Raw genomic sequence first — 17,027 nt, forward strand, 5'->3', positions numbered from 1 at the left:
CTGTTGCAGCATTCCTACGGTCATACGATCAGAGTTTGGGTGCATGGCATCCAGCATACATTTTCGATGGTTGCAGAGTGTCCCAGGTCACCTGATTGCCTTTTAAAAATCTTTCTAGCCGGCTTTCGACAAGCAAAGTCAATGGGGGAAGCCTGATTTGCTTAATGACGTGATTTATTTAATCATGTGGTCATTAAGCAGTTATTTGTTTAACGAATTGCAGGAAAGGTCATAAAATCGGGCGTAAGTCGTTTGACTTTCTTGCTTAGCAGCGGAAATGAAAACTTACAGCTGTGGTCGTAAGTTGAGGATTAGCTGTAGTGCTTCTGCTCCATTTATATTCCAATCAAATAAAACCTCTATTTTCCCAGCATGGGTGCCCTTATTTCAGGTAGGACTGTTTTAAAAGAAGGACCGTCTTTTCACAATTTCATCCGCTTGCCTGCTTTCAGGTATATAATTACACAGATTGGCTGCCACAATCTCTGCCGAGGACTCGTTTCCTTATTGGCTGCAACACTTTCTTTCAGTTTTTGGAATAAATAAATCAACCCTATGCTAAAGTGCTGCTTTTCAATGACAAAATTTTTGGTTGTTTTTTTTTTAAATGTTCTCTATATTTTCCAAGGCACCAGAAGAAGGCAAGACAAGAAACGACGGATGGAAACTAATCCAGGAGAGAAGCAACCTGGAATTAAGGAGAAGCTTCCTAGCATTGTGGACAATTAACCAGTGGAACAGCTTTGCCTTCAGACATTGTGGGTGCTTCATCACTGGAGGTTTTTAAGAAGAGACTAGATAGCCACCTGTCTGAAATGATATAGGGTCTCCTGCTGGAGCAGGGGGCTGGACTAGAGGACCTCCAAGGTCCCTTCCAGCTGTATTCTGATTCTGACTCTACTAGATGAAAGACAGTGGTGGCGAACCTATGGCACACGTGCCAGAGGCGGCACTCAAGAGCCCTCTCTGTTGGCACGCATGCCACCGCCACCAGCACCAGGTCCATCAGGCTGCCACCGCCACCCAGAGCAGGAGCCCCGCCCAGCACAAAGGAGGTGAAGCGGCCGACTAGCAAGCTGGAGTACAGGTGGCGGAGCAGAGGTCACCAACCATTGTCGATTGGTGGACTGGAAGAAAAGGGAGGGAGAAGCATTTTACATGCGTGCATGTGTGCACGGGCCGTGAGCCCGCATGCGCTGCAGGTGGGATGGGGCTAGCAGTGCCTGCATGATACTTACTAGCCCTGCCCCGTTCTTGCGTGGTACAGCGTCTTGTATCTGCACCCCGCGGTGCGGCGGCGGTGGCTGTTTTTGCACCTTGCCGCACAGTGGCCCATTTTTGCGGCCCTGGTTTTTGCGTGCCAGAGGCGGCACTCAGAGGCGCCTCCCTGCCGCCACCTGAGGGCGCCACAGTGCTGATGTGGCCCTGGCACTTTGCGATAAATAAGCGGGTTTGGGGTTGCAGTTTGGGCACTTGGTCTCTAAAAGGTTCGCCATCACTGATGTAAGACATTTACTTTGCTTTTAAAAGCAACCCACCTATTCCCCACCCCACCCCAAAAATAGATTCAAATTTGGAGTCTGTCATTTTGACAGAGTTTCACATCTTGCTTTCTCTCTTACCTCTGCACTGTTGACCTGGCTGACCCCAATGGTTCTCCTGGCACTCTGAACAGGTGCGGCCTCCGAATCCTGGCCGACATTGGCACTGCCCTGTGAACTACAATGACAGGCGCCATTAGAGGGCCTGAGTCTGCTAACAAGGGCAGAGGGAGAATAGACGGCATGAGGCGTGGGAGAGGAGGCAGGAAGAGGAGAAGTGGCAGGAGCAATAACAATAACCGTGATAGTAATGTAGTACTATATAATGTTTAAACGTGCTGAAGTATATTCTCTGTGAAGCCTCTGAGTCTCTTCTCCTGGTCTCTTCCCATTAGAGGTAATGGGTGTTACAGTAGAACATAAATCTGTAATGGGCTGTGAGAATAACCTTGGGAGACAGGAGAAAGATACCCAGTCTAGATAATGGTCTAATAAGAGGGGGGGGAAAGAGATGGGGGTGGAGAAAGCATCTCAGAAGGGAATTCCCTAGTTCTCAGGGAAGTATAGGCAAGGCAGGAGAGGAGTACTTTCAGACTTGCAAAATTCTGTTGCTGTAAACTTACAATAAAGGTAGTATTAATACTCATGGTTTTGGTTTCCTGCTCGAGTGTCAGAATCCATTTATATCACATTCATAAATGTATGTTTAAAACATTATCCTCCCCCCCCATGGATTCTGCCATCTCCTGAGGAAGGAGGAGCGGATGTGGATTCAGCCTGCCTTAGGTTATTTCAAAGACCAAGGGAAACCTTTTGAACTGGGGGAACAAAGGGGAGGGTTAGGAAAGAAGGCATCTGGCCTGTGTCTCCATTTGAATCTGTAAAGGAAGAAGGCAATAACCGTAAAAGATCCGAAGTTCCCTTTTTCCCCACGAAAGGGATGACATGAAGTAAATGATGGGGGGTTGACCAAATGGGGTTGAGGGAAGGGGGGTTGAACCGGGAACTCTTTATAAAGTTTCAATCTGTAAAACAATACCAGGTCCTGTCTTGTATTTCCACAACCAAACATGTCCTAGTAAAAATTCCTTTTCGACTAGAACTGACTCCAAGAGTTTTTGTTTTCCTAAGAGGTGGTTTGGGGTGGGTCCTGACAGTGAGTTACCTTGAATGTCTAACAATAATATTTGCATAGTACCAAGATGGAAGAAATGACAACAAATCTCTATATAATAGGTAAGCAGTAAAATTATCTCCATACTGGACATCAGCTGGTTTGGGACAGTATGCCTTTCTTTCTCAAAACTATTTAAATTCATAGTGGGGTGAAGTTTGCTGTAGCCATTCTGCTGTAAGGAGGCAGGAGAGAAGAATAATGCAATAGCTGCAGCAGAGACAGCAGTTGCAAAGAATATGGATGGCCCTTGACTTACAGCCATTCATTTAGTGACCGTTCTAAATTACAACTGCACTGAAAAAGTGATTTACGACTGGTCCCCGCACTTATGAACGACACAAGGTTATCTGATCAAAATTTGGGTGCTTGACAACCAGCATGTATTTACAAGGATTGTGGCAAACCGGGGTCATGTGATCACTATGTGCAACCTTTCCAGCTGGCTTCTGACAAAGAAAGTCAATGGGGGAAGTCAGATTCTCTTAACAACTGCAGCGATTCTCTTAACAACTGTGAGAAAAACATAAAATCAGGCGTAACAATGTCCTTGCTTAGTAGTGGAAATTCTGATCTCAGTTGTGATCATAAGTCGAGGACTACCTGTAACAGCTTCTCCAAGCTTGTTTTGCTCCAAGTTGAACCATGTTCTGGTCTATTGGTATGATGAAGCACCATATTGCCTGACTATTCCGGGCTCTTGCAAATTGTTTTGATGTTCAAGCAAACCTCTTTTCAGCGTTTCTATATTATTCTACAGTGATCTCAAAATAACGTCCCCAAGTGTGCGTTTGCATCCTCTGAAGGCCATGCAGACACCACATCCCTACCCCACTTTTTATCCTCTCATCAAACCTGTGAAATAGAGCTGAATTAAAACTCTCCTCTCCTCTCCCAGCCTATCAGTCAAGGAGCTTCCAGGTTGTGGCCCACACTGTTCTTCAACACAGGAAGCTCTCCCAGTTTTCAGCGCAACATTGACCAAGATGCCTGGACCTGCCTTGCCTAGCACAGAGCTCAGACTGACCTGATTACAAGCAGGGCTCAATGAGTAATAGGAATGGCAATCACAGGGTTGGCAGCCCTGCCCACTGGTTAAGTTCCAGAAGTTGGGGGCACAACGGTCACAGTTCTGCCCTTGGACATTGGGTAGGCACTGGCACTGCCCACTGTACCGGTCACACTGGCACTCTTCCTGTGAGGAGCATTTGTTCTGCACAGTCCCCAGATAGTTACAAGAGCAACCTGTGAGTAGGAAAAAAAATTAATATGATATTCAGCCACTTCTTTGGCGGAAAAAAGAGACGGCAATTGGTAGGTCAAACCATCTTTACAGAAAAATAAATAAATATGATGTCAGTTAAAAGGAAGCTACTCTCCTGGGGCACCATGAACCAAAGCTTTTTTTTTTTGAGATGGCTATGGTACATAGATCAGCACCAATATTTTAGTAAGATTGTGCAGGCTGTCTTTTTAGTAAGGTAGTCTGCATAACACTGGAGAAGAGCCTAATGCTGGGAAAGGTTGAGGTCAAGAGAAGAAAGGGACGACAGAGAATGAGGTGGCTGGATGGAGTCACTGAAGCAGTAGGCGTGAGCTTAAATGGACTCCAGAAGATGGTAGAGGACAGGAAGGCCTGGAGGAACATTGTCCATAGGGTCGCGATGGGTCGGGCACGACTTTGCAACTAACAACAAAGTCTGCATAACCGTTTAGTAAATGTTTTAATAAGATTTGAAGGACTGTCTTTCCCCAGTCATATCTACCTAACTCCACCAAAGTGAGGAGGCAGGGAATGCTATGAGTCCCCTCTTCTAAGGGGGTCCATCTATCAGGACCAAGAAGAAGGGCCTTCTCTGTGGTGGCTCCCTCTCCCCCTGTGGAACATCATCCCCACAGAGCTAAGATTGATCTCCACTGTGATACTCTTTCGCAAGGCCCTGAAGACGTTGTTCTGCCAAGGACCTGGAGACCCAGAGTGAGATGGAGCCAATCCAATGGCTAATCTGATTCATATTGCCAAGGGTAGGGGGTTAATTGCTTTTTGTATTGGGGTTTACCCTCTTAAGCCACCCGGAGTCACTGTGAGTGAGTTGGGAAGCCATATAACTTTTATCAAATAAAAAAAAAATAAACAAAACAAAACAGAATAATAAAATCCAGGCTGTCAGTATTTGCAGCAGACACTTACGGCGGCAGGTATGTTGCGTGGCATCGCCAAAGTAACCGCTTTGGCAGTGTTGACACTGGTCTCCCTCGGTGTGGTAGAGGCAGCGGAGGCACTGGCCTGTGCGTCGATCGCAGGATTTGGGGTCCACCAGATCAATGTTGTTATTACAGGTGCAGGGCTGGCATCGTCCTCTAACTTGCCAGGGGTTGCCATAATAACCAGGAGCACACTCGTCACAGCGTGGACCTGTGTGAGGGAAGAATGCAGGGTTGGGATGGCTGGGACAAACAGGAGGAAACTCAGCGGCCCAACCGAAGAACCACCAAGATCACTCCCACCAACATGGATAGGGCAAGCCACTAGAACAGGGGTAGGCAACCTTGGCTCTTTTATGACTCGTGGACTTCAACTCCCAGAATTCCTGAGCCAGCCATGCTGAGGGGAAAGGGAGAGGTTTCCAAGCGGAGCCATGCTGGCTCAGGAATTCTGGGAGTTGAAGTCCACGAGTCATAAAAGAGCCAAGGTTGCCTACCCTTGTACTAGAATATATATTGAGCTACCTTTGACGATGTTACCTAGTTTGGTAATGAAATGTCTACAAGAAAACAACCAAGCTCAGAGAGCACCTGGATCCCCCCTTTCAACCCTGAGCTACAAATATTCTCCTTTATTGGAGTAAACTCACCTGCCTAGCCAACATACATAACCCAACCAAAGGTCTTTCACCTCCCTCAGTTCCAGCCTCCCAGACCTGGTTGTGTTCTGCTCTTTCAATGCAGCTCGTGTTGTGTAGAGAGCCATTCCCCCAATCCCGCCATAAGGTGAATGAGGACCTGCCCTCGTGCCCCAAAGCTGGACTTGCCTGTATAACCTCCGAGGCAGCTGCACAGGACAGTTCCAGAAGGGTTATCTTGGTGGCAAGTGGCTGCAAAATGGCGCCCAGAGCCAGGAGCCTCGGGGCAGGGGCAAGGACGGCATTGGCCACCCAAGGACAGCGCTGGGTTCCCATAGTATCCGGCCACGCAGCTGCACATGAGGGAAGAGGTTGTTTTAGGAAGACATGATTTTATTTTTCTTTTATTTATTCATTTGTATCCCGGTAACAAACCTTTCTAACATACTTTCCTCCTCCTATTTTCTCCACAACAACAACAACCTTGTGGGTTGAGTTGGGCTGAGAGAGAGAGCGACTACTAGCCCAAAGTCACCCAGCTGGTTTTCACGTCTAAAGTGAGACTATAACTCTCTTCCACTACATTTTCATACATGACTTCTACTTCCAACATGGTTTCTTTCACTTCTTCCCTCTTCTTCCTCGTCCGTTGGTTCCCGAGATCTAGTTCTGACGCTGTCAAGTAATGTTTTTACTCAGCAAAATCTACTCTTGTTTCATCTCTACTACATGAGAGGCAATGAGCTGCTGTACTTAAGGTATAGACAGTCCTCGACTTATGATCACAATTGATCCCCACATTTGGGGAGTTTCGCCCCATTTTATAACCTTTCTTGATACAATTGTTAAATGAAGCACTGCAGTTGATAAATTAGTAACACAGCTGTTAAGTGAATTTGGCTTTACCACTGACTGCTTGTCAGAAGGTCACGAAAAGTGATCATATGACCCTGGGACACAGCAACGGTCATAAATAAGAGCCAGTTGCCAAGCATCCCAATTTTGATCACATGACCATGGGGATGTTTGCAGCATGTGTGTCGTGAGGGTGAAAAACGGTCATGTCACTTTTTTCAGTGCCGCTGTAACTTTGAACTGTCACTAAACAAATGGCTGCAAATCGAGGATTACTTATATTTATTTAGGACTGAAAAGGAAGAATTCTTGTATAAGAAGCCTTAATCTCTTACAGGAAAATCAAGTGAATATGAATGGGGTTTGCGTTCCGGTTCCTTTGTAGTTCTGTATGTAATTTTTTTTTGTCAGGAATACCTTCTCCCAAAGTGGTTTCCCCCCCCCCCCACCTTCCCAAGTTAGCCTTCAGCTATAATATTATCTGGAGGTTTCTCATCTAACTATTAAAGAAGTCCAACCTTGTTTAGCTTCCAATTCTGGTAGAGCCATTGGCTGATACCTCCTACAGAAGTGGCAGGATTGTGATGAATCATCCATACTATACATATTTGTGCATATGTTGCTTTTGGGGGGGAATAGATTTTTTTAAATTATCTATACCGCAGAACTAAAATGTAATGTATTCTAAGCACTTATAAGCATAAATAGTGGAGGAATAAAAAATTTTTGAGGAGGCAGAAGAACAAGCCAGAGTTACAAATAAAGGAACTATGTAGAAAGATTGATACAAACACTTTAGGCTACCAAGAAAATGAGAAAAGAAATGCTGAGAATAGCTTATTATCAATAAGCTAAGGAATTTACTAAATGTTACAATAGAATGACAGCTAGTTACTATAAGCAAAGAGATGTGTTAATCTATGGTAGCCAAAAATCAGAAAACAACCTGGTAGCACCTTTTCAGATTACATTTTATTAAAAGGCATAAACTCTGAATGAAATTTGTTTGCTCCCAGAATAGCTGGATATGTCCCGAGAAATATAAGTTCACCAACAATTACGTTACAGATTTACCATCCAATCTTGATGTCTGAAGAAATCCGTTACATCCTGAAAAAAAGACCTTGTGTGCTGAATGAATGAAGGTGTAGGAATACCATTAGGAGTATTATTTTAAAAAGATGTTTTTAAATTTTAAATTTTCGCATTGTTGTCAGAGCGGGGTTGTTCAATATCCCTCTTTAATGATGCTGCAGTGCATGAATGATCACCTGGTTTTTATTCAGGGATGAAGTGCAGGGTGTGTCAATTCTGCGCATAACAATTCTGTCTGAGAGGCCATCAGTGTAATCAATGAATGGATGAAGTCATGCTGTTTTTGTTTCCCAGTCATTATGGTTCTGCCGTAGGCATATTAAACTTGGTTTTCATTGAACCAAAAACTTCTCTGGGAAATTATTTGAATTGGAAACAAACACAAAATGCGCCTTTATAAAACGCAGGGATAGGCAACCTTGGCTCTTTTATGATTCGTGGACTTCAACTCCCAGAATTCCTGAGCCAACCAAGCTGGATCAGGAATTCTGGGAGTTGAAGTCCACGAGTCATAAAAGAGTCAAAGTTGCCTAGCCCTGAGGTATACTTTATATAGGTAGTCCTTGGCTTATAGCCATTCATTCAGTGACTGTTCGAAGTTACCCCAGCACTGAAAAAAGTGACTTACGACTGTTTTTCACAATTACGACCGTGGCTGCATTCCCATGATCTGGCAAACTGGTTCGTATTTATGATGGTTGCAGTGTCCAGGGGTCATGTGAAAACCTTTGGTGGCCTTCTGACAAGCAAAGTCAATGGGGAAGCCAGGTTCTCTTAGCAACTGTGATATTAACTTAACAACTGCTGCGATTGATTTAACAACTGTGGCAAGAAAGTTCGTGAAATAGGGCAAAATTTAACTGTCTCGCTTAGTAACAGAAATTTTGGGCTCAATGGTGATCATCAGTCGAGGACTACCTGTATTGTAGCCTGCTGTTGATGTTGACGCCCACGCAGGAAATCATGGATGGACGTATGTCTATTAGCTAATGGCCGGCTCTCAGCATACCCTACCATTCCTCCCTTACCTCTCACACCGATTTCCTTCTGTGTGGCCCCGGCAATGCAAACAGCTGCCTGTCCGCGACTCACATTCTTCTGATCGGCCATTACACTGGCATGGACGGCAGTTTGGGAAGCCCCAGTGACCAGCCTGGCAGTGGTCACAATGAGGCCCGAAAACACCCGTCCGACAAGGACACTGTCCACTAAAGTTGTCACAAAAACTGCTCAAGGACCCTTGGCTGTGGCACTGGCATGCTGGAAGGAGAAAGAAAAGTCATATCATGGCAAGCCTGTGAAGAGTTTCCTACTCCGGATGAAGGAAGGCAGAACATACCCCAATGGTTCAGAAACTGAAACAGAATTAGAAGTGAATCACAGTTATAGCGTTAGCCATAGCGGTGACCTTCAGGCTTAGATACTGCCCCAAACCGCTTTACAGCAATCTCTGAACGTTTCACAATGTAGAAGCATTGTTTGCGTATTGCCCCCAACAATCTGGGTCCTCATTTTACCAACTTGGAAGCATGGAAGGCTGAGTCAACCTTGATTCCCGTCAGGATCGAACTCCAGGCTATGGGCAGAGTTAGCCTGCTATGCTGCATTCTAATCATTGCGCCACCAGAGCTCCTCATAACTGGATGTTGATTATAGAAAAGCATCCTCAACTCTGAAAAATATATTCAACTTCTAACTCAATTTTCCCACCCCAACCATTATTGTGTCTCCTCCCAATCATGCTTTACGAATGATTCAAGCTCAATAGGATGCATCTACACAGTTCATGCATCCCATGTCTATATTTTCTTCATGATCTGTGCCAATTATTTTATTTCTGCTCTCATCTGGCTACATGTACCCCAAAATGGAAAGACTGCTATTTTGCATAACTTCAACCATCTCCTAAGCATGATGGTTGCTATTTTGGGTGAAACATTCAGCTTTTCCCCCCCCTTGAGGTAAGATTACCCACATACAGAAGTGGCTTGTCATTGTCTTACAGGGTCGGGCCGAGGAGTTTAGTCACCATCTGACGGACAAAATTGCTCAGATCCGGGCCGGTTTGGACTCTGACTGGGCAGAGTCTGACGTGGAGGAATCGGACGGTCTTGAGCATGTTATCTGGACTGAGTTCGATCCTGTTTCCCCTGATGATGTGGACAGGATTATGGGGAGGCTGAGCTCCACCACCTGTTTATTGGACCCATGCCCCTCCTGGCTGATTTATGCGGCTTGGGAGGAGACACGAAGCTGGTTCCAGGCAGTAATAACTGCCTCTTTGAGGGAGGGTGTTTTCCCCGCCGCCTGGAAGGAGGCGGTGGTGAGGCCCCTTCTCAAGAAGCCTGCCCTGGACCCAGCGATTTTGAACAACTATCGTCTGGTCTCCAACCTTCGCTTTTTGGCGAAGGTTGTTGAGAGTGTGGTGGCGTATCAGCTTCCTCTGTTCCTGGAGGAAACTGATTATCTTGACCCGTACCAATCGGGTTTCAGGCCCGGGTACAGCACGGAGACGGCATTGGTCGCACTGGTGAATGATCTCTGGAGGGCTTGGGACAGGGGTTGTTCCTCTGTCCTAGACCTATTAGATCTCTCAGCGGCTTTTGATACCATCGACCATGGTATCCTACTGCGGCGTCTCAGGGGGTTGGGAGTGGGAGGCACCGTGGTTCTCCTCCTACCTCCTGGGCCACTCGCAGTCGGTGTTGACGGGAGGGCAGAGGTCCACCCTGAGATCTCTCGTTTGTGGAGTCCCTCAGGGGTCGGTCCTCTCTCCCCTCCTGTTCAATATCTACATGAAGCCGCTGGGCGAGATCATTCGTGGTTTCGGGGTGGGGTATCATCAGTATGCTGATGATACCGAACTTCTTTTCTCCACTCCGAACCAACCCAGTGATGCCCTCGCCGTGATGTCCCGTTGCCTGGAGGCGGTCCGGGTCTGGATGGGGAGAAACAGGCTTCGTCTCAATCCTGCCAAGACTGAGTGGCTTTGCGTATCGGCATCTTGGGCTAACCAAACTATTCCACCTTTAACGATGGGGGGTGAGGTGTTACCCCCCGTTGATAGGGCTCGCAACTTGGGCGTCCTCCTGGACTCACGGCTCAATTTTGAAGACCATATAGGAGCCGTGACCAGGGGGGCTTTTGCCCAGGTTCGCCTGGTGCGCCAGTTGCGACCCTACCTGGACCGAGATGCCCTACACACAGTCACTCATGCGCTCATGACCTCCCGTTTAGACTACTGCAACGCTCTCTACATGGGGCTGCCCTTGAGGACCACTCAGAGGCTTCAGCTGGTGCAGAATGCAGCCGCGCGAGTTGTGATGGGGGTTTCCCGATACTCCCATGTAACACCTCTACTCCGCAAGCTGCATTGGCTTCCGGTTGCCCTCCGGGTGAGATTCAAGGTGCTGGTGATGACCTATAAAGCCCTAAATGGCTTGGGTCCAGGATATTTGACGGAACACCTGCTGCCAGCACCAAGTTCCCTTCGTCCTGTGCGCTCCCACAGGGAGGGCCTTCTCAGGGTGCCACCGGTAAAAGACTGCCGGCGGATAACACCCAGGGGGAGGGCCTTTGGAACCAGCTGCCCGTGGAGGTTAGGACTGCCCCCGACCTTCGCTCATTTCGCCGGGACCTGAGGACCTGGCTCTTTGAGCTTTCCGGCCCAGGCTGAGAGTTTTAATTGGGGTTTTTATATTTCTACTTCAGGGACTGAATTTAATCATTTTAATTGTTTTTTAATTTTTGTATTGATGTTTTAAACACCTTGTAAACCGCCCTGAGTCCTACGGGAAAAGGGCAGTATATAAATCTAATAAAATCTAAAATCTAAATCTAAAATCTAAATCAACTAATGAGATGAAATAGCTGATTCCAGATACAACACAACATACAGATAAAAATATCCACTCATACATGGAAAAGGGCTGAAGTTTCCATAAAGGGCCAGTTTCCACTAAAGGCATTTTCAAAAATATCGAGGCAGATAGAGTAAATTTTATTCCTGTCCTTGCAAGCTGCTTCTCTACTCCAACACCCCCACACCTAAATAATTTCCATCACCTCTAACGGTACTTCCAATAAGGGCTCAGTCAGCAAAAAGCAACCAGCTTAGATCAATATTTCTGCCTATCAATTAGCTATCACAGGGGTCTTCAAACTTGGCCCTTGTACGAGTTGTGGACTTCAACTCCCAGAATTCCTCAGCCAGCATGCCTGGCTGAGGAATTCTGGGAGTTGAAGTCCACAAGTCATAAAAAGGCCAAGTTTGAAGACCCCCTGAGCTATCATCTTCAGCAGCATATGGAACTGATCTGTGCTGTGAGGAGAAAGGAAGGTGAGTTTCACTCACCCTTGCAGCCACCAGGCCCAAAACCAAAAGTGCCAGGAGTGCAGCGTTCACAGCGACGACCCATGACGTGCGGCTTGCACTGACACTGTCCACCATCTGGATTGCACTCGAGACTCAGAGATCCCTGGAGATCACACTGGCAGGCTGGAGACAGAGGAAGAAGCAGCAGTAGAGAAAAGGAAGTGATGCCCTTTAGGAAAAGATTCTTAGTTTCTCCTCCCCACTTGCATAGAAACGGACCAGAAACCCGTGTGACTAAGTATCCCCTCTCCATTATATAATGGGAAAAAATCTGAATGTGTTTGCCAGGGTCAGCCCTGTCTGCGCTTGCAGGCTTCCAAAGTTGCACAAGAACAGCCTGGACTCTTCCCCAGAGCAAAGTTAAATCACTCAGTTAGACCATCTGCCTCTTGGCTGTGAATCAACCGAAAGCTACACTGGCATAGTTTATATCCCATTACCAGTCCCAATGGTCTCTTCTCTAACTTGATGGTGTCCTCATTTCTTGTGCAGGAGAGGTTGCCTTTCCCCAAGCCCCCCACCCCCCACCCCTTCTCCTCATCACCTCATCTAGAAAAGTGCCTCCCAATCATAGCACTGCTGTCATTGGCAATAGATTTGGGGGTGGCTCAGCCTGTGGATTTAGGCATCTGTCAGAACTTTCTCCCTGCCTCTCCCAGCTGGAAAAACATCCGCCAGACTGGGAGAGGTAGCAGGTGAGTGGAAGAGGAGGCTCTTTGCACACCAGATCTGAGCTGATCTCTGTCTTGGATCACTGACCACAAAAACAGCAGTCAGGGTGTTGGGACTGTATGAGCCAGATGTAGCTCTGCTGCTGTTTCATGATGGAACCCCACAGTTCCTGGCCGCTAGGGTTCAGGCTGACTTCGAATGCAGTTTTAGCACTCTTCCAGGCTTTAGTGCTCTTCTGGAAAAGCTATAAAGCATAAACCCATGTTCCAAAGCAGCCTGAACAATAGCTGATATACGTATGCACTGGGTGTGCATCTGAGATAGCTGAGATCCGGTTTGATGTCCCTTATTTCACCACACAGCCCTCTCTTCACCACTGGTCAGCTGTTTTTCAGACTGCAATCACAGTAAAACCGCTGCAACATTATTTGCTGCTGAAAGGAGAACTGTTAACACTGGAATTATGGACAACTTAAAACTATCTGGAGTGTAGGCTGGGAATAAGGTAAAAGCAACCTCATGGAGACTTTAGATAAAAGTGGGTACCAGGACATATTCATAATCTGGTAAGAGGCATGTGGGGAAGGCCTAGAGCAGGGATCTTCAAACTTGGCCCTTTTTTGACTTGTGGACTTCGACTCCCAGAATTCCTCTGCCAGGCACGCTGGCTGATGAATTCTGGGAGTCGAAGTCCACAAGTCATAAAAGGGCCAAGTTTGAAGACCCCTGGCCTAGAGTCTCCAGGAACCATCTCTTGCATCTCATCAGGGCTTCACGTTGAACCTTCCCTGTCTTCCTCTGAGTGAGCAGAACAACCTCCCTAGTACATTGATGTTTTCCCTGGGTCGAGCCCCTGGGTGGCAGTTGTATCTGGGCAATTTAACACTCACGGAGTGCCCCCTGGTGAATGATGGCTGACATGCTGGTGAGCAAGTTGGCACAAGCCTCCGGGGTGGGCCCCTTAATCACAGGGCGAGCCTGCTGGGCACAGCGGTAGCGCTCAAAGGTCTCTTTGCGAGCAATAGAGGCGGCATCCCCGGCAATGAACATCTCCAAGGAGGAGTAACGTGGCACCAGTACCAACTTCCAAGGAAGAGAAACAAGAGGGAGAGAGGGAGAAAAGCGGATATGGTTGGGTGTTTACAACTGGTTCCTCCAGATATGGTTCTCCCCTCTGCTATGTGTGCCAGGGTTACCAATCTCAGTACTTACAGAGTCCAAGAGTACAGCAGCGCCTTGCGAATGCTCACGCCCTCCGGCATGGGTAAACTCTACCCTAATGGTGTACCTGATTCCTTGTTCTAGGCAGACTGGCTGTGGCAGCACAATGTAGCTGTGGAATAGAAATGCCAATTCATTTCACAGAGGTCTCACGTGCCCCGCTCCCCATAGCATTTTTCTGATGATCCTCAGTTAACGACTACTCATTTAGCAACTGTTTGAAATCACAGTGCTGCCGAAAAAGTGGTACTCATGTTGGGTCCTCAAAACGCTATTCTGAAGGTTAAGAATCTGTTAATTATGTGATCCATTCTCGTTTTTGATTTGATACAGAGTGTTTAAAATATATACACAGTGTCCTCATTTACTAATTTATTGTAACAATATATAGGCCCCATCCGCAGGATGCAGGCAGCACACAAAAGCATGCACCCTCCAGTCCGCAGAGAAACCTCTCTCCACGGAACTGGTTCCTGGTGCCCAAAAGGTTGGGGACCTCTGATGTAGAATAAAAACCAATGAACAATTATCCTTATAGTTAAAGCAAGCCCAGACAGTCTTAGATCAAACAGGATGGAGAACTGTGTTGACTTGATCTGCCTATATGTGCCTCAAAATCCATCTCGCTTAAATATCTCCCTTTCTCAGCAATAAAAATACCGCTACCTCAACTTACGACAATTGAGCCCAACATTTCTGTTAAATGAGATATTTGTTGAGTTTTGCCCCATTTTACGACCTTTACCGCAGTTGTTAGGTGAATCACTGCAATTGGTAAGCTAGTAACCCGATCGTTAAATGAATCCAGCTTCCCCATTGACTTTGCTTATACGCAGGTCGCAAAAGGGGATCACATGACTTTGAGACGCAGCAGAGGACATAAATATGAACCAGTTGCCAAGCGTCCGAATTTTGATCACATTATCATGGGGATGTTGCAGAGGTTGTAACCGTGACAAACGGTCGTAAGACACATTTTTCAGTGTCCTTGTAACTTTGAACGGTCACTAAACAAACTGTTGTAAGTCGAGGACTACCTGTATTTGTCAGTTTGAATTACACTTTCCCAGCAATAAAGTCTAGATAACTCTGAAACTTAATGGAATGGAATGGAATAACAGAGTCGGAAGAGACCTTGGAGGTCATCTAGTCCAACCCCCTGCTCAGGCGGGAAACCCTATACCAGGGGTAGGCAACCTTGGCTCTTTTATGACTCGTGGACTTCAACTCCCAGAATTCCTGAGCCAGCCATGCTGAGGGGAAAGGGAGAGGTTTCCAAGCGGAGCCATGCTGGCTCAGGAATTCTGGGATTTGAAGTCCACGAGTCATAAAAGAGCCAAGGTTGCCTTGTTGTTGTTAGCTGCGAAGTCGTGTCCGACCCATCGCGACCCTATGGACAACATTCCTCCAGGCCTTCCTGTCCTTTACCATCTTCTGAAGTCCATTTAAGCTCACGCCTAAAGCTTCAGTGACTCCATCCAGCCACCTCATTCTCTGTCGTCCCCTTCTTCTATTGCCCTCGATCTTTCCCAGCATTAGGCTCTTCTCCAGTGAGTCCTTCCTTCTCATTAGGTGGCCAAAGTATTTGAGTTTTAGCTTCAGGATCTGGCCTTCTAAAGAGCAGTCAGGATTGATCTCCTCTAGGACTGACCGGTTTGATCGCCTTGCGGTCCAAGGGACTCGCAGGAGTCTTCTCCAGCACCACAGTTCAAAGGCCTCAATTCTTTGGCGCTCAGCCTTTCTTATGGTCCAACTTTCACTGCCATACATTGCAACTGGGAAGACCATAGCCTTGACTATACGCACTTTTGTTGACAGGGTGATGTCTCTGCTTTTTAGTGTGCTGTCTAGATTTGCCATGGCTTTCCTCCCCAGGAGCAAGCGTCTTTTAATTTCTTGGCTACAGTCCCCATCTGCAGTGATCTTGGAGCCCAGGAAAATAAAATCTGTCACTACCTCCATTTCTTCCCCATCTATTTGTCAGGAATTGAGAGGGCCAGATGCCATGATCTTGGTTTTCTTAATGTTAAGTTTCAACCCAACTTTTGCACTCTCCTTCTTCACCTGCAACAAGAGGCTCTTTAGTTCTTCTTCACTTTCTGCCATTAGAGTGGTATCATCTGCGTATCTTAGGTTGTTGATATTTCTTCCGGCAATCTTAATTCCAACTTTTGCCTACCCCTGCCCTATAACATTTTAGACAAATGATTACCGGGATGTGGGTAGCAGAGCTGTAGACATCAAGTCATCAGCAGGGATGATGTTTCCACATGGACTACTGCTGGGGACAGGCCCAGGTCTCACTACAGACACCTTCACTTTTTCCCATTTTCCTGGAAACTGAAAGAAGAGGAGAAGAAATAGCATTGTCCATGGAATAATGTAGCTGGATGGGCAGACAGTCAGGAAAACCATATAATGGCATTTCTCAACCTTGACAGCTTTAAGATGGGTGGACCTTACCTCCCAGAATTCTTCAGTCAGCCATGCTGCCTGAAGCATTCTGGAAATTGAAGTCCACACATCTTAAAGTGGTCCAGGTTTAGAAATGCTGCCATATAGCAGTCTAGCCAAGAATAAAGGACAAATAGTAAGATTAAAATTGTTCAGACTTATATATGAACAAAAAGACTGTGTGTGCCCATGCTTTGGGGGGGCCTGGAACCGATTTAAGACAAAAGGAATGGGAGCTTGAAGAAGTTTAAAGCAGGGTGGGACAAAGGAGGATTTTGCACAGGCAACACCAGCAAAGGTGTGCTTTCCCCGGACAATTAGTCAAGCACAACTTTCTTTCTGTGGCAGATTAGCAGAAATCTTTCCAAGCCCCGTATTATTAAACAAAAAGAGAAGACTTGGTTTGAATTCCTTGCTCAGAGGTGGTGGAAATAAACTGAGAAATGAAACATGTTGATCCTTGATGCCGGCATCAAGCTCCCTTCGTCCTGTGAGCTCCCACAGGGAGGGTCTTCTCAGGGTACCGCCGGTAAAAGATTGCCGGCGGACAATACCCAGGGGGAGGGCTTCCTCTGTGGGTGCGCCTGCCCTTTGGAATCAGCTGCCTGTAGAGCTTAGGACTGCCCCTGACCTTCGTTCATTCCGCCGGGACCTGAAGACCTGGCTCTTTGAGCTCTCTGGCCTGGTCTGAGAATATTAATTGGGATTTTAACTGTATTTTAACTGGATTGCAAGGTCTATATAATCTTTTTAATTGATTTTAAGTTTTGTAATTGTTGTATTGTTTTTAAAAAAAC

At 46.6% G+C, this 17,027-nt stretch overlaps 1 protein-coding gene across 1 annotated transcript in view; it reads right to left on the bottom strand.

Moving 5' to 3' along the window:
* The window catches only part of LAMB2 (laminin subunit beta 2), a 68,840-nt gene that overhangs the window by 17,590 nt on the left and 34,223 nt on the right, over positions 1–17,027 (bottom strand). The window contains exons 15-23 of the mRNA XM_081320484.1: positions 15,989–16,116; positions 13,768–13,888; positions 13,446–13,638; positions 11,863–12,006; positions 8,537–8,768; positions 5,748–5,911; positions 4,907–5,131; positions 3,743–3,960; positions 1,623–1,719 (exon numbers count right to left, since the gene is read on the bottom strand). Coding sequence (XP_081176610.1) covers positions 1,623–1,719; positions 3,743–3,960; positions 4,907–5,131; positions 5,748–5,911; positions 8,537–8,768; positions 11,863–12,006; positions 13,446–13,638; positions 13,768–13,888; positions 15,989–16,116 — 1,522 coding nt within the window. The remainder of the gene's footprint in view (positions 1–1,622; positions 1,720–3,742; positions 3,961–4,906; positions 5,132–5,747; positions 5,912–8,536; positions 8,769–11,862; positions 12,007–13,445; positions 13,639–13,767; positions 13,889–15,988; positions 16,117–17,027) is intronic.

This window comes from Vipera berus (assembly GCF_964194415.1).
Source record: "Vipera berus genome assembly, chromosome: 2".
Classification (NCBI taxonomy): Eukaryota; Metazoa; Chordata; class Lepidosauria; order Squamata; family Viperidae; genus Vipera; species Vipera berus.